Source organism: Mustela erminea, chromosome 6, assembly GCF_009829155.1.
Source record: "Mustela erminea isolate mMusErm1 chromosome 6, mMusErm1.Pri, whole genome shotgun sequence".
In the NCBI taxonomy this organism is placed as follows: Eukaryota; Metazoa; Chordata; class Mammalia; order Carnivora; family Mustelidae; genus Mustela; species Mustela erminea.
The window spans coordinates 37,899,099-37,922,690 of NC_045619.1; the positions used below are offsets into that span (position 1 = coordinate 37,899,099).

Sequence of the window (23,592 nt, forward strand, 5' to 3'; positions counted from 1 at the left end):
CCATGCAGTATGTGCCCGCCTTAATACCCACTAACTCTAGAAATATTTTGCTGGAAAAGGCATATTTGTGAATTATTTAAGTTCAAAAAAGATGACTTGGCTCCATTGGTTCAATATAAGACTAAGGCTCAGTTTATACATTACATAGGTGGATGTTAGAGCCAGCCCTTAAGACCCCATTTTCTCACTCTAAATTTCTCCTAGAAGATAACATCTACACAAAGGGCTTCATTTGCCAACTAAGTAGATAACTCACAAATTGTATCTTACAGTTTATATTCTTCCTCTGGCCTTCAGATCTACATATCTAGCTATCTACTGAACATTTCTTGGAGATCACAAGACAAATCAAGCAATATCATCCAAAATCAAACCCATTATCCAGCATCCCTGCCCACACCTCCACACTGGACCTCTTTCCATCTTTCCTCACCCAGAGCCTACGAACACCAAGTTCTGTTCAGTCTACACCTTAGTTGTATGGACTATTTTGCTCTGAATTTTATCCAACATTTCTGGCCTCCCAAACTATAATAGTCTCTTTTTCAACCACAATCCATTTATGATGTCCCAAATATTATGTGGGACATATTTAAACTAAAAATCTAACCATTGTCTGAAATTCCAGTTTAATTGGGCATCCTGTATTTTTACTGCTACCTCTGGAAACCTATTATTAGTCATAATAATTTCAGTTCAGTCAACTGAATAATCAGGTTTGTTTTTAATAACTGAGTTGAGTTTTTCTTTAGTGTTTACTTATTAGTTCATATGACTCCTGTGACAATGACTGTACACACCAAAATGACCCAAATGATTAGTTCACTTACCACATAAAGACCTGTTTGAAGAAGTAGAATTTTACAACACTTGCAAAATTTTAAGTGCATAGGTGAATTTTAAATTTTAAAATTGCTCCCAGTGAGCAATATTCTCGTGTTTTGGGACCCTTCATGAAATTTCACATCATCTTAATCCAATCACTAAAATGAGACAAATTTTTAGGCCCCAAACCTCATTTGAATTTTACCCCGAATAAACAAATAGAGATAATCCAGTCCCTTTGAATGGTGTTAGACTAATTGGATATGACATCTTCCCAACATTTTGTTCAGGCATTTCCTGTCACAGAGGACTCTGGCTGTGTAACAAGGACAGGATGGGAACAGCTGCCTTAAGGGAATTCTTTTTTAGACAACCATAAGGAAAGAGATTTCTCCCTGGTGGCTTGGCCACCTGCCATGTGGACCCTGTGAAAATGCTGTTATTTATGATCTCCCTTTTTTCCTTCAGTTATTAAATGATTTGTACAAAGCATTTAATTTGCCTTACCTTATGAAAGTTATATGTGTAAAGAACCCGCTAGGAAATATAAACCCATCATAAAAATAAGTAGAGAAATTAATAGTTAATGACACAGTTTTCTTTTAAATTATAGCCATTCCTCAGTTTTATAGCCTAACAGCTAATTATTGTACTTTTATATAACAGAATAATTAGTTGCAAAACTATAAAACTGAACAAAGTATTTTCTCTTCCCTTTGGAAAAATAAGTATAAGTACCGTCATTTTAATTCATTTAAAACAAGCGATATAAATAACCTCTGGAAATTTCACAATTGGTAGAGATCTGAGGACTGTGTTATGTAACACACCAATAGTTTTGAGGCTTTCCTACTGAGTCCCTACAAAACCAAAAACAAATTAAAAGATGTGCCATTTACTGTCAAGCGTGAGGGGGGCATTTAATCCTCATTGTTAAGTGACCCCAGAATACCCTCCTTAAGGGTCCTCTCATCCCTCCGACATCAGTTAGGCAGTAGAGTGCTGGAGAACTTTCTTAATGGTTCTTCTTATTAACATTAACCTATAAACAACATTTCAAAAAAACTTGTAGTTCCATTGTAACTTGGCGAGGCAGATGGGTGGATATTTAAAGGCATCATTCTGTCCAAAATATTCATCTTTATCTAACTCCAAGCATTAGAGATCACTTGCAACTTGAGGCTGTTTTCCTTCAGCAGAATAATACTATGTTCACATAAATCCTCTAAGACATGAGATTGGTCACAAATTATGAACCCTTTCAATTCAGCTCTTCTACTGCTGTGGTCTACTCAGTGTCCTTTGAAGAAAGTCATAGATGGTATGTGTCACAGGGCAGCAGAAAGTCTGAGTCAGGTAGTTGAGCTTGGACTTACACAAGTGGATTGTGAGAGACAGACCTGAAGTGTCTACGCTGTTAAGATGTTTTATAGCCAGTGGGTCCGGGAGTGCTCAAGTCCTCTTCTGCATTTCACCCTTCCTTCTCAGGGAGTTACCAATCAAAGATGCTAGATGAAAGGACCAAAACCAAATAAGAAACATATTACTGCTTTGTTAATGGCATGGAAAGTAACCAAATCCTCTGTAGGGCAGCTCTGTCTAGTAAAACATAGATTAGATAATGAATTTTGGGCCCAGACACCTAAATGAACCAATCTTTTCTCCAGTCTGAATTTGTGGTGTCTGGTTAAGCCTGCGAAAGTAGACTTTGAAACAACACGGCCAGCTACATCTGCCCCAGGTGGGCATCTCCTGCCTGATTTCTTGTGACATGGATACAGAAAGGGATGAAGGGGTGTCTCATGACGGCTGAGCTTTTAGAAACACGATCAGTGTCACTAGTAAAACCGTGGCCTAACACAGCTCCTGGCTGCTGACCAATCACAGGAGCAACAGGTCTTCCTTCCCTGTGGCTACTGGGACAAAAAGTAAGCAGGTATGCAGAGGCTAACATGGGGGAGGGAGGGCCAGAAGCTTTTAGTCTCAAAATGTCATATTTGTTTAAGATCTTCAAATTCAGTATTTATTGTTTGTTTATTTTTGCTTTAAATTATAGGTAATGCCATCTTGTTGATGACTTAGTTGTCAGCTGTATCTTGGCAGGAGACTGGTGAAGTAGGAGGCTCTGTAGGAAAGCTGATTTGCTTCTGGAGAGCAGTAGTTGTATTGACAATTTTTTTTTTTTAAGATTTTATTTATTTATTTGACAGAGATCACAAGCAGGCAGAGAGGCAGGCAGAGAGAGAGGAGGAAGCAGGCTCCTTGCTGAGCAGAGAACCCGATGTGGGGCTCGATCCCAGGACCCTGAGATCATGACCTGAGCCGAAGGCAGAGGCTTTAACCCACTGAGCCGCCCAGGCGCCCCTATTGACAATTTTTAATTGAGGTTTTTTTCTTCAGTGCTGAAAGGAAGTGCTCTCTTTCAAAAAGCATTTACTATATACCATACCGGCACTGTTGAAAAAAAATGAAGTTTTGAGGCATACTGCCTAAAAAAAAGGTATTTTGTGGCTAAAAACTGCAGAGTCCATTTATCTTCCCCTTCCTGGTTTGAGGACATAAAGAGTATTTTACATGGCACAGTTGTCACTGAACCAAGGAGGAAGACTTCCACTTCAAGGTCCATTTCTGGAAGCAATGTCAGTCGCCTGTTTGATTAGTCCAACAATACCATCAATTGTCTGCCTTACTGACTGAACCCTCTTCTGCAAATCATTGCAGTCTAATAGAGATATATTGTCCTTTGCTTCTTTATACCTGTCAATATTTTTCTTGTCCAGCGGGTGGCATATTTTCATCAGGGTTGATGGCTATTAGAAAGCTGTAGAAAAAGACATTACTCTAGAAATTTTATCCTTCTTGGACTTTCACAGGATTAATTTGACCTCTGCTAATTGTAGCAGACATGAATGGTAACCAGTATGTCATTTTCGTTCCTTTTTGCAAACAATGGTTGGTTCGTTCTAGACATGAAGTTTTATACATTAAATTCCTTAGTTTATAGGAATTCTAACACTGCAATTTTAAACAAAATGTTTGGCTGCTACAAAAGCATATGGAAAGCATATATGATAGATACATAGATAGTTATAGTTTTAAATACATAGCATTTATTTATGGTTGCCATTTTTCCAAAATGGAAGAAAAACTCAAGGCAAAAGTTAGGTATTTTTTGAACTCTTTTCGTTAATAGATGAACCAATTTTCGGTTGATCTGGGATTATTTCTACAAAACCTCTTAAAATAAGCAGATCGTATTTTCAGTAACTTAAGCTCTATCTCTATTTTATTTTAGCCATATGAAGTATATAGTATGCACATCCACATCAAGGCACTTGATTTTTTGCATGCATGGACTCCACTCCACTAAATGCATTTAAATTTAGAGCCACAAATTCATTTTAATACCTCCCCTGCCTAAAATCTGCTTTCAGAAAACCTTCCATATTTTTAGTATATTATGATAGGTATATTGTGACTTAATATTGTAGATGTTGTCCAACTACCCAGGTGGCTGTAATTATAAAAGATATGAAAAAGGATCAATCTTTGCTTTTAATATCATTAGAATATTTAAATACTTTGCAATCAAGATACTATATCAAATAACTTTCTTTATTCAACTCTTACCTGAGTTTCCAAATCTGAAAAATCAAGAAAACCACTAAAAATTATAAATATAGATACAAATATCAGTCTTAATATTTTTACTGGCTTTTTATTATCTTCAAAATGTGCATTCTTATTTGCTTTTTAAATAAAAACTATAGATTTCATAAGTCTTAACGAACACTGTAATGTAGTAGGATTTGGACCATATCGTTTTCCCATTTGGACTTTGTTTCTCATTAATTTACTCTAATAATTCTGATCGTTTGTCTTTCCACTTTTTTTTCCTTCTCGAGTTACCTAATGTAATTTTCATTATTCACAATGTTGCTGAAAGGTTTATTTCTTTTTTCTAGTCACTGATATAGAGGAGTGTATTTAATCCTAATTGTAATTCTATTGACATTTTAGGAGCCAGCCTCTTCGTAATGAGGTACTACAAAATCTCTGGAGCATCCTTACTTGAAAGAAATGTTACCATCCATTAAAGTATATGTTGCTTTCCACATTTATAAACTTTAAGGCATGGGAACTGATGTCATCTTTTCATTCTACTAAGCACTTTAAATATATGTTGTTCTTTGTATTTCAAAGCCCTTGTGTTTCATTTCCAAAACCATGATGAAGTTTCAGAATATTTTCATCTCAAAATATTTTCTGCTTTTTTAAAAATTTGGGTCATGGAAGTATAATTTACATAAAGTAATAATATTTCCTCTTTTCGGTGTACAATTCTAAGAGTTTTAATTGTCACAGGCAATCATGTGATCCTCACCATTGTCAGGATTAGGATTTCCAAGACACCCAAATTTCTTCATGTCTGGTAGTCAACTCTTCCCCATCCCCAACTTGTGGCAACTTTGATCTATATTCTGTTCCTCTTATTTTCCCAGAGTGTCACAGACATGAAATAGTTTTGGATTCTGGCTTCTTTCATTTAAGCGACATCCATCTGGGATTCATCTACATCGTCGTATGTATGAGTAGTTTCTTCCTTTTTACTGCCAAGCGGTATTCCTTTGTACAGATGTGCTTCCATTTAATTATTCATTTGGCATCGGAGGCTATTTGAATTGTTTCCAGTTTGTGGTGTGTATGAAGAGGGCTGCTATAAATATTTGCACACCATTTTTTATGAATACATGTTTTTATTTATCTTGGACAAATAGCTGGAAGTAGATAAGGGAATCTTAAGATAAGTGTAGGTTTAACGTTATAGCAAAATGGTATCCTGTTTTTGCAAGTGGTTGTGCCATTGAGCGTTCCTACCAGCAATGTACAAGAGTTCCAGTTGTTCAACATTCTTGCCCATAGTAGGTGTTGTCAATGTTTTTAAAAAGTCTAGACATAGTAAAAGAGTGTAGATGTATCTAATTATGTTTAATTTGAATCTTCCTAGTGACTAATGATATTGAGTATCTGTGGTGATGAGGATCTTCATATTTGTCACCCATAGATCTTCCTTGATGACATGTCTATTCAAAGAGTTTATCCAGCTTTTAATTGGACTGTTTTCTTACTCTTGACTTTTTGGAAGTTCTTTATTATTTGTTTAAGCCACTGAAGTTGGATTTTCTGCTACGTTCAGCCAAGAGAATTCCTGATTGCTATATTATTTGAGTAAACATTAAATGGAACTCTGCTATATTTATTTTTTTTCTTTTAAACTACATTTTAGTCTCTCCTTTCTCAGTGTCTAAACCCTGATATTGACAAATTTGCACTGGACTGTTGGTAGGAAAATTAAACCCATCTTACCCAAGTGGAAAGTACTTAGAAATGCTGTAGCTGAAATTGTCCAGACATTTGGAGACCCAGCTGATTCTGGAAACTGTAAGCCCCACTGTCCCTGACTGAAGCTCATGCAACCATTTTCTGTTTTCCCTTTAAGAATTCTCTTCAGGGCATCTGGTAAAATATTTTAGCTTCCTATAACAACTTCCTTCAAAGTTTTACAAATGTTTGCACAATGGTCTTTGAAAAGTAAGATAGGTAGGGATACATTTTGTCCCCAGAAATTGATGAACTCAGTAACTTTCATAAGGCAACATAGCTAATGGAAATAGAACTAATATCTCCCAGTTTTGACTTGACTCTAACTCGACCATGTCAGCCAGTATTTAAAAACCAACGGATCAGAATCTGCGGTGCCTTACAGAAGAAAAGACTAACAATAATATTTGGCTTCTTTTCCTTGACTCTCGGTACATTATAATCATAAAAGAATTTAAAATGCTATTTCACTTTCATTTGGATTGATGAATTTGTTAGTTTCCAAATCATATGATACATTTGCAGCCACCACTTGTATAATGGTAGGGATCATATTCAACCTAGATGGATTTATTCCAAATGTAAACAAATATTGGTGACATCTTCCAAGTTTTTGTTTCCCCATTGCTGCCAAAATAATAGTAGTCTGATGCTGTCTCAATAAGAAAGCCTCATGTGGTTGAAAGAGGGAAGATTTGGGAGGCAATTACATCTGAATCTCTACATCAAATCTGCCATTACCTGTGTGGTCACAGGCATGCTACTACCGTCTCTGTGGCCGGTTCCTTGTGTGTAGAGTGCCTGAGCCCTAAGTTGTGAGCATCGAATGAACTTACAGATATAAAACGCTTAGCATTACACTTGGCCTTGAACAAGTCTTCATCAGATGCTCACCAGAATCATGACTATTTACTCCGAAAGATATTTGTTGAACAAGAACCCCCCCTTTTTTTAATCGTTTACAAGATCCTTTACCCAGTGCTACGTAAGTGTCTTTTCATGGCTGACTATTGATTATGTATAAGAAGAAATGATAGAGCATGATTTCTTAGGTCCGGGTTTTTCTATCTCAAGACTATTGACATTTTGGCAGATGGTTCTTTGTTCTAGAGAGCTAGTCTGATCCTGGTAGGCTATTTAACAGCATCTCGGTCTTCAAATAATAGATGCCAATAATGCCATCCCCCTCTGCATAGGTGACAACCCAAAATGTCTCCAGACATTGCCAAATAATGTCTCCTACTATGCAAAAACAACCCCAGCTGAGAACTACAGTCTCCCATCGATTCTCTGTAAAATATTTTCATGGACTACCAATCCCAGGAGATGCTTCCCAAAAGATCCCAGTGTCAAATAAGTTGGGAAACATTGAATATTAATCATCATCATCATCATCATAGCTCATTTTTTTATAAACTTATTACATGCTGCAAACTGCTCTGACCTCATTTAATCCTCTTAACAGACCTAGAAGTTAGTTACAACTCTAAGGTTTATGTTGCAAATGAGAAAATTGAACCCTAGTGAAATCAAGTAGCTGACCGGAATGTACAATGAATACATGGCATCTGCAGGACCTGTGGATTATCTGTCCATAAAGCTGCCTGTTGCATACTCCACTTTTTAATTCACAATTCAAATTGGAATATTAAAGATGATTATTCTTAAATTTTTATTGACTTTATCTCAGAAACTCACAAAATTGCTTTCTGCTTTCATCCATTGATGACAACTTCCTCATTATTTGCTAATGATTGTCCTCATAAACATCCTTGGTTGCAAGCAAAGATAGAACTTTCCCTGGAAAAGATCACAAAAATGACTCCAGACAAATTCAAATGGTTTAAAACTAAGGAGGGAGAGATTTCTCTGCTTGGATGAAGCCAGGAACAAGAAATGGAGAAAATGATAATTGGGTCTTTTAGCATCGTGTTAAACAGGTATACACAAGGGGCTGCCAAGTGAAAGGGCATTCCAAACAGAGCAAACCGTACATGCAAAGATGTAAGCAGCTGGAACCCTGTGATATGTTTGGGGAACAGTGAGGGTGGAGGAGAACAAGTAGGGGAATGAAGTCATGAGAAAAGGGTGGGTTCCGCATTATTGTCATTGGTTTAACTCCTGGAGGCATCTGACTTTGCAACTTTTAAGAGCTGAAGACAGCTAAAAGCACAATAGTGACATGGTCAGGTAGGTCCTTGACAATGGTAACCAAAGTTAATAGTGTTTGGTGGTGGGAGACCCAATGAAGACACTAATCCGAGCTTTGAGCAAGAGATAGTGAGTTACGATAGAACGAAAGAGGAGCACCTGGGTGGCTCAGTTGGTTAAGCATCTGCCTTTGGCTCAGGTCTTCATCCTGGAGTTTCAAGATTAAGCCCCACATAGGGCTCTCTGCTCAGTGGGGAGACTGCTTCTCGCTCTGCCTCTCACCCCACTTGTGTTTGCTCTCTTTCGTGCGCTCTCTCTCTCTTTCAAATAAATAAAAATCTTTTAGAAAAGAGATAGAATGAAGGGATAAGATTTAAGAGAGATTATTAACAAGAAAAGCAGAGTAAGGAGAATCTTGCTCTTAAATTGTCTGTAAGATCAAATAAGTAGAACTAATTTGTGGAAGAGAGATCTCTCCAAAACAAAGCGATGCACTTTCAAGGAAATAACATGGAAACATGTTAAGCAGCTGGTAACCCGGAGAATTTGCATTAACAAGTCTCAGGCTGCACAAATGCTTTCCTGGAAAACTATTCCCTTCCAATTCAGACTTCTCACTACTTCTTAGTGAAGTATAGGGCCAAGTGATAGATTCTGAATGGTGCCCCTACCTTTCTAGTCCAGGCCACCTTGTCTTTTTCCTTCTAAACATGCCCCTTGGGAAAGATGCATTAGCCTTAATGGAGACTCAACCAAATGTATTTTGAGAAATGATGAGCCAGCTAAGAAATGTTGGGAAGAGGTCCATCTGAGATAGTCAGAGAAAGATTGTTGAATAGATGCATGAATCACATTCTGAATTCACTTTAATAACTTTTTACTTAAGTGTGGAAAATAATTTTCTACTTCATCTTTTACTGAAGTAGCTAATTGATCACTCTCAAAAAAGTTCCCCAGCAAAATTCCAAATGGACTTTTACCTCTACACATCATATAATTGATTTTTACAACTTTATTATTTAAATCTTTAAAATGGGCAGAGAGTCTAAAATATTTAACCTTCCTGGTTTCTTTTCCTAAATGTCATCTTCAAACTATGTTTTAAGGGTCCTTCTCTATACTTAAGCTTATTTATGATGAAGCAATGTATTTTAGCACTGATATATAGGTTTTATAACCCTATCCTTGACAATTTAGAAGGAAAACATTTTTTTTCTACTACATTCTAACAATTTTCATAGTTGTGCCTAAAATCGTAATTAATAATAATGCCTGCTATTTAAGGAGTGGTCTTTAAGTGCCAGAGTATTATTTCTTGAAAGTATTATTTCAAGAAAAAACTATACTAAATAAATATTCTTTACCCATTTCTCAGATGGGCAAAAAGAAGGTCAAACTGGTGAGGTGGTTCAACCAGGACCTCGTAGTTCCCCAGTTAGACTGCAAGGCTTAAACTTTGGTCCATTAGTCGGCAAAAACTATGTGCTTAGTACAATATCATTCTGAGTCCAGATTTTACTTCTGTTATTTTTATTTCATTTAAATGTTAATATGAGCCCATAGCTGATATGTTCCTCTCTGCAACTAGTCCTAAGAATCTCTGTCTTTACTTGTCCCTACCCCCAAATACCATTTATCTTCTATATTTATGAATTATGAATATGTGTCATGAATGGTAACATACCTTCCAACATGCAAGGAAAAGATATTGTTAGGCCAGCTTTGTGGAATATTAATTTATGAAACTATTTAAGATTTAATTTATTTATTTTAGAGAGAGAGTGTGTGAGAGAGGGAGCGGAGGTGGGGGGAAGAGCAAAGGGAGAGGGACAAGCAGACTCTGTGCTGAGCTCTATCTCTGTCTCACTACCCTGAGTTCATGACCTGAGCAGAAAACAAGAGCCCCACACTCAACTGACTGAGCCACTGCAGTGCCCTAAAAATTATTTTTAAAGTGTTACTTTAAAAATAAATTTTTAAAAAATTTAAAAAACATTTTAAGTATTTTTAAAGTGTTACTTTACTAGGGGTGCCGGGGTGGGTCAGGCATTAAGCATCTGCCTTCGGCTCAGGTCAGGATCGAGGGTCATGGGATCGAGTCCCATGTCAGGCTCCCTGCTTAGGGGAAGCCTGCTTCTCCCTCTCCCACGCCCCCTGTTTGTGTTCCCTCTCTCACTGTCTCTCTCTCTCTCTCTGTCAAATAAATAAACAAAATCTTAAAAAAAATTTAAAGTGTTCCTGGGGCACCTGGGTGGCTCAGTGGTTTAAAGCCTCTGCCTTCAGCTCACGTCATGATCTCAGGGTCCTGGGATCGAGCCCCGCATCAGGCTCTCTGCTCGGCGGTGAGCCTGCTTCCTCCTCTCTCCTTCTCTGCCTGACTCTCTGCCTACTTGTGATTTCTATCTGTCAGATTAATAAATAAAATCTTAAAAAAAAAAAAAATTTAAAGTGTTCCTTAGTTTTTATGTTTGACGAACGCAGATAGCCAATAATAAAAATGGTCGTCTTCTCTGTTGCAACCATCCCCCACCAAAAAAAAAAAAAAAAAAAAGGAAGGAAGGAAGGACTTTTGGTCCCAATCACCAGGATAACTGACCCAGAGCTATTTCGCATTGTGACATAGAACTTGGTTTTACGATGAAAATTTGTCATCCTATCGCAATGAAAGAATCGATATTCGTAATGTTCTTACCCATTCTTTTTTTTTTTTTTTTTTATGTGAACATTTTAGGTGTATCAATACATGCACGAAACGATCACTGTTAATGGCTGTCCTGAATTCCGTGCCAGGGCCACAGCAAAGGTAAGGCTTGAGTAACTTTGAAAGTATACTTGACCCCAGTGATCTAGTAATTGATTGTGCGCGTGTGTGTTTCAGGTATTCTCGTGTGTACACTGTAAGAGAATTTAGACATCAGTGGCAGCCCAGAGTCTAGAACCAGTACTACTTCCCAGGTAAAAATCCTAATGGACAATTGAACGTTTCTGCTGCTTCTGTAGCTTAAGAAAGGAGAATGATTTCATTAAACTCACTAAACGTCCATTTGGCACAAGCAAATCTACTGGTTCATTGTATGAGATCATATGTGGTTTTCTGACACATGTCTCTGATCCAAAAGAGCTTGTTCCCTATTCAGTGCATGAAGATTTATTTGCATAAGTCGAAAGATTTGACTTGAAGCAGACTTGAAGGGAACTCCCCTGAAACCCACTGACCTAGCATTCTTCCTTATCTTCAGCGCAGTGGGTAGCTTGCGGAAAGAATGTGACCTTGACCTAAAGGGAAAGCCCATCACCTTTTGTGGTACTGACCACATTTGTTCCTTGAAGACTCAAATCCAGAGACTGCAGAGAAACCTGATGGAACTCTGTCCCTAACAGAACTCTTATAGCAACAGGATCATGAAATTATCTGGAAAATAGACCATTAGGAAACAACAGTTTTAAACTAAGACCACTGATGTAGTTCTTATTTTACAAACACAGAGGTGTTACAATAGATGCACAACAACTTGCTTTTCAAAAGCTCTTCTCTTTCTAATAATGTATGAGAAACAAGAACTGGTGAAAATAATCAGCATTTTCCATTAAATTCTTTTGTGTTATATCACCTCGTTTGGTTTCTCTCCTGATTTTTTTTAGTTGTCATTCTGTAACTGAACACGGTAGATTTGTAAGTTGTTTTGGTTTGTTTTGTTTTGAACCCAGACAAAAAGAGAGTGTTTTTATCATTATATCCTGCTTTGCTTGTACTGAAGTGGAACACACACAGAAAAATGATCCCTACATGGTTTAATTAAGGGGAAAGTGAATTATGTAGTGTTTTACCATTCTCATTTCTTATTCATGTAGAACAGCAGGATAGCAGCATACTGTTGCAATAGCACAATATTTTCTGGTTGTTTCTGGGCTGTCTGCATTGCATCCATGTCAGCCATTAAAATCTATGCATGACGATGAGGTTTGCATGAGCAAATGCATGTAGCTAAAAACAAGCCATTATTTCCATATCATTCACTAAATTTCACTAAATGCAGACAGTAGTATAATGCTCAATTGATGTGACAATGCTGTGTGTGGAAAAGAATGGACGGTAGTTGGCAATCAGTACTTTCAGAGTGTGGAGTAATTCACTTCATGGTAGGCCTCTAATCAACTGTGGTTAAGGCAGGTGAATGCAAGTGGAAAAGACGAAGCAGGCAGAGAATCTTTTCTTGGTAGAAACTACTTCAGGGCTGTTCTTTTCTTTCCATGAGGGGTGGGAACTAATGGTAAGTTGTGTTTTGGACTTATTTTTTAAAAATTAATAGATGAGTCTTAAAACTATATCCATAGTAAATGAAATTTTGGACGTGTTGATATAAAACCATAGGCTGCTCATTTTTGCCCACAACCCCACAGGAGGTGAAATATTAAATGTAAAATGTGGGGGGAAACATCCTTACCAGATAAGAAGACTTCTCATAATAATGCTCAACATTGATGTGAAATACTAATAATCTGTTTGAATCTATTGTTTTAGCTTTTATTTTCCTCTAAGTATCCTCAATCAAAAAAGAAAGAAAGAAAGAAAGAAAGAAAGAAAGAAAGAAAGAAAGAAAGAAAGAGAGAAAGAAACCCCAAAAACAAAAACCAAAAAACCCCCCCAAAACTCAATTTGCTAAGCCAGTGGTCAGGCCAGAGTGAGATTATATACGTATCCGCCAGAGTTTATATGTATAAGTGCTTCTAAGTACATTGAGTAAATATTCATGAGCATTTATGGGCAAGCACTGGGCAAGACTGTGTCACACAAAGAAGCAGATTACGTAATCTCTGCCCTTCTGGGGCCCACGGTCAACACGTACACAAAATCATTAGAGCACGCGCAGGGTGCGGAGGTAGTCTATGGACCCAACCTATTTTGGAGTGCAAGAAAAGGAGGAATTTCAGCTGCCTCAGTACCTGGGAATGAGTTTGGTGAAAAGGGGACATTTGTATCAGAATGGATGAATTCTAGAAAGCCGGAAATAGCCAGTTAGGGCTTTGCCAAAGAAAGGACTCCTAGATGACATTTAAGCGAAGCAAGCTCCCTCCCCACCGTGTTCTTTTTTTCCACAGGAGAATGCTATAAAAATAAGAGGAAGTGCCCGACCCTACCCACTGCAAAGCGTAGGAAGAGCCTTATTTCCCTCGTTTTATTACCCAGTGACCATCTTTTCTTTCAGGCAACAGTTGCAGCTTTTGCAGCTAGTGAAGGCCACTCCCACCCTCGGGTAGTCGAACTGCCAAAGACTGATGAAGGCCTTGGTTTTAACGTGATGGGAGGAAAGGAGCAAAACTCCCCCATTTATATCTCTCGCATCATTCCTGGAGGGGTGGCCGAAAGACACGGAGGCCTCAAAAGGGGAGACCAGCTGCTATCAGTGAACGGAGTGGTATGTTCCTAAAATAACCAGAGGTTTTCTCCCCTGAGCACCTTTCTCCCCCCTGCTGTTCCTGAAGTCAATGTTGAAAACCCAGAAGAAATCAGAATTTTGCGTCCAAACGGCTTCCTCCGTGTTGATGGACGGGAAACCCACAAAAGCAGTCACTTTGTATAGTTTTCAGGTTTCGTTTCGTTGGTTTGGGTATGATTAATACAAACTAGTTAGAAAACCATGCCAAAGAGTCATCCCAAGTAGTAGAAATTTCCCCGATACGACACTCTAATGGATTTCATGTTTAGAAGAACATAATAATCCCAAGGCACTTTTTATTCAAATTACTATAGAAAAATATATGCATTTAAGAAATAAAGATAAAACTCCTCACCCTGTATTTTTTATTTTAATTAAAGAGGAAGGATAATTTTAATGGAAAAAGATAACGCACAGCTAATTCCTTAATGTACAGCTCTGATAAAAATATATTAGCCTCTTCCCCCAAAAAGCTTGATTATGTTATATATTCATCCTGTATATTTTCATTTTGGCATGAAGTTAAGGCAGATTAAAATATATAACATTTTAAAGTAGAAGTATGAACATATTTTTTTTTTCATACCCTTGCATTCTTTGGATGCCATTACCTCCACATGTAATAAGGACTTGCTTAAGAAATAGCTTTATCTGAATCATTTTCTCCTCCTAACTTCTACTTACATCAAAAATAATTGAAAAGCATAAATTTTAGAAGTTTAAATAGGAACAGATCAGTGTTCACCTGTGTATTATTCTCCTAACAGCTTTTCCTGAGAACTTAAGATTTTAATTAATCAACTAGATCTGGGTTATTTGTGGCCATGTTGATCTCTGCTTAGAACACAACATCTAAAATAAAACACATCTGGAATGTGAGATTGGTAACGAAAGGGTAAATTCTTGTGTATTTATATCTTGTATTTTGTTTGTTTGTTTCTTTTTTTATTTTTTTGGCCTAACTAGTAGTTTTACAGAACCCCAGACTACTCATTCAACTCTGCTGACCATCAATGGCCATCAAAATCATCAATCCATGAAAATTCTATGTCCCTTCAGCATTCCAGTTCTCAAATTACCATTTCATTTACTTTTTTCTATGTAACAATGCTTTGCGATGAGCTTTCTTGTTGACCTTTAGGTAACTATGACTTTTTCAAAGCATCATTCTACTGATCATTTCAGAGTCCAACTTTCTGGTAGACCTAGGTCATTCAAGTATGTCACAAAGTAATCTGTACCTCAGTGTATGAATTTACTATAGTTTATCCGAAAATATAGGGAAGATCAAAAGAAAATATAGATTTTTTTAAAAATGAAAAGTACAGGAAAGAACCAAAAATACATTAATAGAAATTGTGATTATATATAGCAACAATAAATGTCAATGAAATCGATTTAATGGGTGGTTGGTTGACATTTAACTATCTGTCAAGGGAGCTAAAGAGCCTTTGTTTAACCCATGTATTTGCAAGGAAACAGCTGTAGGCATTTCATAATCTCTCGTCTATTCCTTGCAGTGACCATGTGACTTTATCTGGGAGGCTGCAGGGGGTATTGGAGAGTGGAATCAGATGCATCAGTCTCTATCACTCAAAATTCATATGATTATAAGCTAACATCCCCCACACTTGAATTCCCTAGCCACAATAAGGGGAGTTGTAAGAAAGGGCCCTGATGAAGATTAAAATGAGGCAGACTGTCTTTTAAGAACTGTCCTGTCATAATTTGGTGAAACACCCTTTGATAAAGTAAGGGTGTTTACTGAAGAAGGTAGAAGAGGGTTAGCGGTAGCCCCATGATAGTTAATGCTAGCCTTGCTAAAAGTATGTCTTAAGGCAAGTTCTACTACACAGGCAGGTATATTTTATTTTATTTTTTTGAAGATTTTATTTATTTATTTATTTGAAAGAGAGAGAGATAACAAGCAGGAGGGAGGAACAGAGGGAGAGAGAGAACAGACTCCCTACTGAGCAGGGAGACTGACTCAGGACTGATCTCAGGACCCTGAGATCATGACCCGTGCGGAAGGCAGTCGCTTAACCGACTGAGCTACCCAGGCGCCCCTACATGTAAGCCTATTTCAGCAAACATGTTAGCAAAAAGGCACTCATTCATTCTCTTTCAGAAGTTGATCAAATTCTACTTCTCTGTCCATTCAGATGTTTCAGTCATTACCTGGGAAAAAAGGTTCACTTGAAGCAGATGAAACAACATTCCAGGGCCAGGATTTTGCTACCCTTACCTTCAGTCTCAGACAATGAGAGATCCTATTAAACTGGCAGTTAGAAATCAGAAGCTTTAGTGATCAGACTTGGGCCGCTAATCCTATGGTATGGGCTATGAGCCTCCTCAAGATTTTTGCACCCTGCTTGTGCAAAGATGGTGAGTGTCTCCAAAAGTCTTTAATATTCCACGTATACTTAAAACTCTTCATCTTACCAGTGAAGTTCCATTTATCATGTAGTTAATGAGTCACTAGTTTCACCAATTTTGAATCCATTTCTGATATACTTTTGCTAATAAGCAAAGCATAATTTTTTCAGTGAAATAGTATAATTAATGCTTTTACGGTGGCCAAGCTCTTGGACTGGTTTAAGCTTCTCAAATTAGGGTTTCAAGTATTGCACATCCATATATTTAAACTATATGTTATAAGCTACATATTTTAAAGTTTTTTAAAAGTAAGTTGTATACATTTTAAGAGTGCCTAATATTGACTAGATGTTCATCAAGAGGTAGTTTTCATTCTGTAGATGAGAAACTTCTTGAGTTTCTCCTAGCCATGCAAAGAGTAATTAATCCCATGCAAGAACCCCAGGCTTCTAACACCTAATCCAGAAGTCATTTCAGTATGAATTTCAGTCAGATAGAAGTACTTAATTAGAAAAAATAATAATAACCCCATAATGGAAGAGCTAAAAAAGAGGAAAGATTGGCAAATGATCAAATTATTTCTCTTAACACCTTAAAGTACCATTTGAGGAAATTACTATGGAAGATTTTGAGAACATGTCATTATAAACTGAGAAAAAAAAAATTAGAATAAAGTGATCTGAAGGGCTGAAGCAAACCTAAACTACTTTAGTACAAGTACTCTGGGGAACATTTCCTAAAGTCCTACTTAAAAAGTGAAGAAATTATTCCATGGGTCTTTATACATCTGAAAAGATATTTGAAAGTATGTCTTTATTATGTATGTTTGTTTTTATCCCCTGCCTCCTTTTAGAAAGGATATGTCACAATGTCTGATAAAAAAAAATGTATATATAGAACTATTAAAATGCACATTCGGTAATAAAGTGGGATGATGGAAAGAGGGAAAAATAAATAAGTAGATATAAATAAAAGATACAGCAATGGAGCAGGTGATTTTCAGTTTCTCTCTTAGTGTCTTGGAAGACAAAACAGAAGGAAACTCATACCAGCTCAGCTATCATTGGAGGGAATTTTTTTTTTTTCTCTAAACCTGAGCTTCGGAGAAATTTCCCATGGGATTCTTACAAATGGGACATTGAATCACCTAATACGATTTTCTAGAAAATACAGAGGCCTTTTGTGTAGGGCTACTTCTTATGTCAATCCTCAGTAAAAACAGAGCTGAATGCTCGATTAAAATCTAACGTTAACAGAGGGTCAAAATGTTACTGTTCGAGTTTATAGCTTTGTATTGATCTTCTTTTCACCCTTCTCTGCCCAAGTATGTCATCAGCAATTTTGAGAAAGGACTCAAGCGTGTAAGCCTTTTTTTTTTTTTTAAGGGTGCAGCCATTGTGGAGGCGGCAAAGACAATAAATAAATTTAGTGATAAAGCCCAGATAGTAAAAATAAAAATCTCAGTAGAATGGTAGAATAGGCCTAATTTTTTTTTAAAGATTTTATTTATTTATTTGACAGACAGAGATCCAAGTAGGCAGAGAGGCAGGCAGAGAGAGAGGAGGAAGCAGGCTCCCCACTGAGCAGAGAACCCGATGCAGGGCTCGATCCCAGGACCCCAAGATCATAACTTGAGCTGAAGGCAGAGGCATTAACCCACTGAGCCACCCAGGCGCCCCAAGAATAGGCCTAATTTAATGGGAACCTACATGAGGTCTTGCTCCTGTGCCCACAATACTAGCTACCTCTGTGCAAAATCAGGGAGGAATGACTAAACATCAAAACCAGAGAGGAAAAAAAAAAAGTTTGGGGATTTCAGTTGATTTCAAGAGGAATATGAGGGAAGTTGGAAAAAATAAAAAGAACAACACAAAAACATGTTAATGTGAGTGTCAGGGCATTAATGCAAATATAATGTACAGACATGGCAGGAAACTGGTCCAGCTCTGGAATGTGCTGTTCAGCTCCCACCCCATTGTGCTCCAGCCCTGGTTCCATCCCTGTGGAGAACAATTAAGTCCATCCAGACATGAGCAGTCTTGTATCCAATGAACATGTTAAAGAAGGAAGAGAGTTGTTTAGGATGGAGAAGATAACATTTAGGGGAATGATGCTTGTCTTCAGTCATCCTGCCTTGTGTGAGGTGCCTGATGGCAGAACCAAGGCCCTTGGGTAGAAGTCATAAGGAAGGTATTTCAAACTTATTATACTAAAGAGCTTTTCAACACATAGAGCTCTATAAACGGGGAAAGACTGAATCCTGAAACAGTGTGTGCCCATCATTTGAAGTTTTGATCAGAGAACAGAAGAACCACCTTGAAGGAGTATTTTAGAGTACGTGTAGAAAGCTGGAATAGTTGGCCCCAAGTTCCCTTCTAACTCTGTAACGGTGATTCTGTGCCCTCAGATGGAATTTCCCTGAGACCCCTATACACACCCCCACACACTCCTTTTTATACAGGTAAGTAGGTTCCAACTACTCTCTGTGCACACGACTAATGCGAGATTTTTCCCGAACAGAACGATTAGGAAGCTACTTACAATATGATACTTTGTTTATTTAGAACTTTACGATTTATGAGTGGCATTTACATGATATTCTCCCAGTTGTTCCTCAGAAGAGTTGAGCATGAAATGGGTAGCTTGGCCAGAGTTTGCTCCCCGTCCCAACACGCGCACACACACACACACACACACACACACACACACAGAAATTGATACACAGAAACCCACACTGAAATACACACACGGGAAATGAATTCCGGTCTTTATTGTGATCATAACCGATGCTTACCAAATGTTAACTATTAGTTACTTAAAAAGTCAATCCCAGTGAAATCTGAGTAAGTTCCATGGATTGTGCCAACATCAATTTTCTATTTTTAACATTAAACAATACTTTTAAAAGATGCTAATATTGGGAGAAGCTGAGTAAAGGGTGCGTGGGGCTTCCCTCTCTATTGCTTTTCAACTTTCTATGACTCTATAATTATTTTCTAGTAATCCTTTTTAAACAGAGAAATTTCAAAAGAATCCACTTGAAATATGATATCCTACTGGTACTGATGGAAGAGAGGGCAGGTGGGAAGCAAACAGCAGAAGACAGAAAGATAAAAGCACCAGAACTTTAAAAATATGTGCTAGTGGGAAGAGGCCTTCATTAGCCTCTGAAATCCATGCGTGTTTTTAGAGCATCATTGGTAGGAAAATTGCAGTTAAATTTGCCCAGCTCTGTAGTTAATCCTAAATAAAGCTGTTGATACAGTGTATGCACAGTGCTAATTGATTTTTAAGCATAACAGATGAATGAGCAAAAGTTTAGGGATGGAACAGAGTAAATTGTTTTCCTGGAATTTGGCTTTTTTCCCATTTTACAAATACCTATGCCAAGTTAAGGGTGAGTAGTCACAGTCTAAATTACTTATGCAGAAATGCTGTCAGGTGTGGAAGGAGGGCGGAACAAAAATTAGAATTCCTTAGATTTGAGCTCTGAAGAGCTACAGTATCCCAGAAGGGAAATCTGTGTGAAAATCTTACTTGCCCATTACCGGAACAAAGAAAACACAAATAAAATAATTTTTAAAAGTTACTATGAAATGTATTAAGATTTCTATGAAAATTTAAGCTCCACATCAGAATGGGTGTCCAATGACAGTAGTAATTGTTTTATTAATTATTTTTATTAACATATAATGTATTATTGGCCCCAGGGGTACAGGCTTGTGAATCGTCAGACTTACACACTTCACAGCACTCACGACAGCACATTTTTTGTTCATTGCCTTACCTTCAGCCTTGAACAGTCCCTTTACATAGACAAGGCTCCATATCGAATCGCTGGACACCAGACACCATTGTAAGCGCTCTACAAAATGAATTTGTTGTTTCCCCATAATGATCTTTTGTGGTAGGTGCTATTATTAGTACTCTTATTTTACAAATGGGGAAACCGAGGAAGAGAGCAATCAAGAAACTTCCCCAAGGTCATACAGCTACTGAATGACAGAGTTGGAAATTCTAACTCAGGCAGTCTGGCCTTATTCATTCATAAAGGTAAATATATACCTTAGCCATTAATAAATTCATATTTTTTTCTATCTGTAGGAAAAAAATCAAGGTATCTTAACCTTTATGGGTTTACGTAAGTGCATTATTGGTGGGAAAAGGGTCTGTCCTTTTTCTCAGACTCTCACAAGGGGCTTTGACCTTTCAAATTTAAGAAACATTCCTAAAAATAGTCATGTCTTGGAAAAGGATGCGTTTATTTGAAATCAGGTGGCTCAGAATACAGAAGGGGCCTGAAGAGCTTGGTTTGAATGTATTTGAGCCGTTCCACAGCTGGCTAACCCCTCAGTCCACTCTGTGCAGAAATCGCAGAGGCCACAGCGTGGCCGGAAACACCAGTTACAGCCCCCACTGACCCGCAACCCCTGCCCACGTCACTAGCCCGTTAGAAGGGAGCAGGCATAGACCTCAGCAGGGGAAGGCAGAGAGGCGGAGCCTCTGTCTTCACTTTCCCTAGAGGCCTGCGGTGAAGAGTCCCCAGCTCTGCTCTAGACCACGGGGCCTCAAGGAAAGCTATTCTCCTCACTTCTTTCTGCCTAGGAGGCCTTTCCAGATTCTTCGCCTTTCTTGGCAACTGAGTGGCAGATTGTTTCCATTATAATTAAATAGGAGTGCAAGCTGGAACCTCATTTAAGTACTGAAAACTTTTGTTCTCTGGATGTCTTCACGAGACATTCCACTTACAACTGTAAAGGAGCCACGAGAAATACAACTGTGTTGTTTAATTATCCCAGTCACCTTGGGAGGGACACACCCAAGACACCAGGCACCATATCCTCCAGTATGTGGCAACGCTGAGCAGGGAGTGGTCTGGTCCCCTTTGTCCTGATGTGGCTTGTGAGGTCAGCCACCCCAACAGAACAGGTGACAAGAGCTCACAGGCTATAGCTGCGGCCTTCCCGCTGTGTGGTTTCAGCCTGCTGCCCTGGGCCCTGTGAGTACTGGTTCTCAGACATGAACAGCTCTACTTGAGATTTGAGCATCCAAATCTCAATCCTGAGATTGTTCTGGTAAAACTGACTGAAAATGGCTCAGTGCCAGGACACACTCACATTTAGGCAATAATAAAAGACAGATATCTAGATGCTCAAAAGCACTCCTACACATGGGGTCAGACTGACCTAAATCTCTGCTTAGCTTGCTGACAATGGGTTTTTGATGGTTCTCTGTAGTTGCTAGTGCAGTCTTGCTCAGTTATTTTTACCATTTGTTTTTTGTGTTTTCCTTGTTTTGTGCTATTTTAGCAATTTTTTTTCATTCATTCAACAATTATTTGTAGAGCAATTATTATATGACAGCTGCTGAGCGAAGCCCTGGGTACAGATGGTGAACAAAATAAAAAAGGTTTTAAGTCTGATGGAACTTTCTGCCTGGTAGAGAGTAGGAAAGTGATGCTGATAGTGATAATGAGAATATACACATAAATCTATATGGTACTGGTGATATATCTGTCACTTCTCCAACCTGAAGGAAATCACCCTGATGACTGAGTTCTGTTCTACACTGGCCAGAATAATGAGATTTTCACTCCAGATAGTTGATACAGGAGCAGTCCTATGGCTGCTCCAACAAATGATCACAAACTTGATGGCTTAAACAATAGAAAAGAGTTCTCTCAGAGTTCAAGAGGGCAGAAGTCTGACATCAGTTGAATGACCCAAAACCAAGGGGTGAGCAGGGCTTGACCCCTTCCTGAGTTTCTAGAGGACAATCCTGTTCTCTTTCCGCTAGCTCTAGTGGCTGCAGACATTCCTTGACCTGTGGCTATCTCGCTTAAATCTCTTGCCTCCACGGTAACATTACCTTTCTCTCTCCGGGGTCAAACCTTCCTCCACTCCCCTCTTATAAAGACGCTTGGGGTTGCACTTAGGGCCCACCTGGATTGTGCGGGATAATCTCCTCATCTCGATTCTTAATGCAATCACATCAGCAAAGCCCCTTTTTCCATGTAAGGTGACTTTTGTAAGTTCCAGGGAATAAGACCAGCCTAAGACCAGCCTTCTACAGCCTTCTGCAGGGTGCTAAGTCCAGAGGGCATACGGGTGTCCAAGACCATGGAATAGGACAGCCTCACAGGCTGGGGGCCAACTGGTTTTCCAGTCTTAGGCAAGCATGTGCTGAATCTTGTCCAGCTTCCTCCCGATCCTGCCCGGCCACCTTGGAAACTTTCCTCCTTTCACTTTTTGTCTCTCCAGTCGACGAAGCCCCTCGGCCGCCTCTTGGCCGTCCCCCCAGCCCCAATTCTATCTCATCTTTGGATGATGGAAGATACTGCTGCCATTTCTTTCTGCAGAACAGCCAAAGGTTTTCAGCTATTTTTTTGAGTCCTTTTTTTGTCACCTGGGTGTGGTTTGAAGGAAGCCAAGGGTATGGGGGGTGGGGAAACACAACACACAAAAAAACACAAAAATTTATTCTTCTGGACATAAAACTGCCTCATAAGTAAGCCCTGTGACAGGTGCCAGAAAGGGAAAAGGAGAAGAAAATAAGGTGCTGTATAAAAGAGTATGAGAAGGTACTTTTAATAACCATTAGGGATAGTCTGTCTGAGACAGAGGGCAAGGAAGAGTCCGTTGTCCTCAGAGGAGAGAGTTTGTGTGGGGGCACCCAGGTAAGAAAGTCTGTGGCTTGCCACGTGGGACTGGCCAATATGAACAGATCGACTGCATCATGGAGAGTCAGATACCATGAGCTCAAGGGCTGGCTGGGAATGGGACAGATTCATGTAGGTGCAACCAAAGAGGTTTTATTTCCTTTTAAGTGCAAGAGGAAATCTTGATGTCCATCTACTCTGAAATCTGGTGATAGGCTAAGGATTTCTGATACCTTCTATGGCTATTCATTATGAAATGAAACACGTGATACTTTTTCACTATTTAAATATGGTGTTTTTTGGTCTCTTATTTACATTTTCTTTCTATACTCTTACACCACTTGACTAAGATCGGGCACCTGCTAACAACTTCAAAGCAATTTTCTGTCTTTCTATCCTACTTTTAATGGAAATGAGAACACTTTCACTGCCAATTGATATTTTCAACATCTCAATTAAGACATGAAAATTCGAGTTCTTATAGGTTCTGAGGCGTGTAAGGATATTCTAGCCATAATAAGATCATTTATTTTTTTTTAAAGATTTTACTTATTTATTTGAGAGAGAGAGAGAGAGAGCACAAGCAGTGGGGAGGAGTAGAGGCAGAAGCAGACTCCTCACTGAGCAGGGAGCCCAATGCGGGACTCGATTCCAGGACCCTGGGATCACAACCTGAGCAGAAGGCAGACGCTTAACCAACTGAGCCACCAGGTGCCTGATCATTTACTCTTTGAAACTCTGTTTCATCATGTATAATGCAGA

General features: G+C 38.5%; 1 protein-coding gene across 1 annotated transcript in view; it reads left to right on the forward strand.

Moving 5' to 3' along the window:
* The window catches only part of LIN7A (lin-7 homolog A, crumbs cell polarity complex component), a 116,856-nt gene that overhangs the window by 70,060 nt on the left and 23,204 nt on the right, over positions 1-23,592 (forward strand). The window contains exons 3-4 of the mRNA XM_032346905.1: positions 11,090-11,161; positions 13,566-13,775. Of these exons, the coding sequence (XP_032202796.1) occupies positions 11,102-11,161; positions 13,566-13,775 (270 nt within the window). The 5' untranslated portion in view covers positions 11,090-11,101. The remainder of the gene's footprint in view (positions 1-11,089; positions 11,162-13,565; positions 13,776-23,592) is intronic.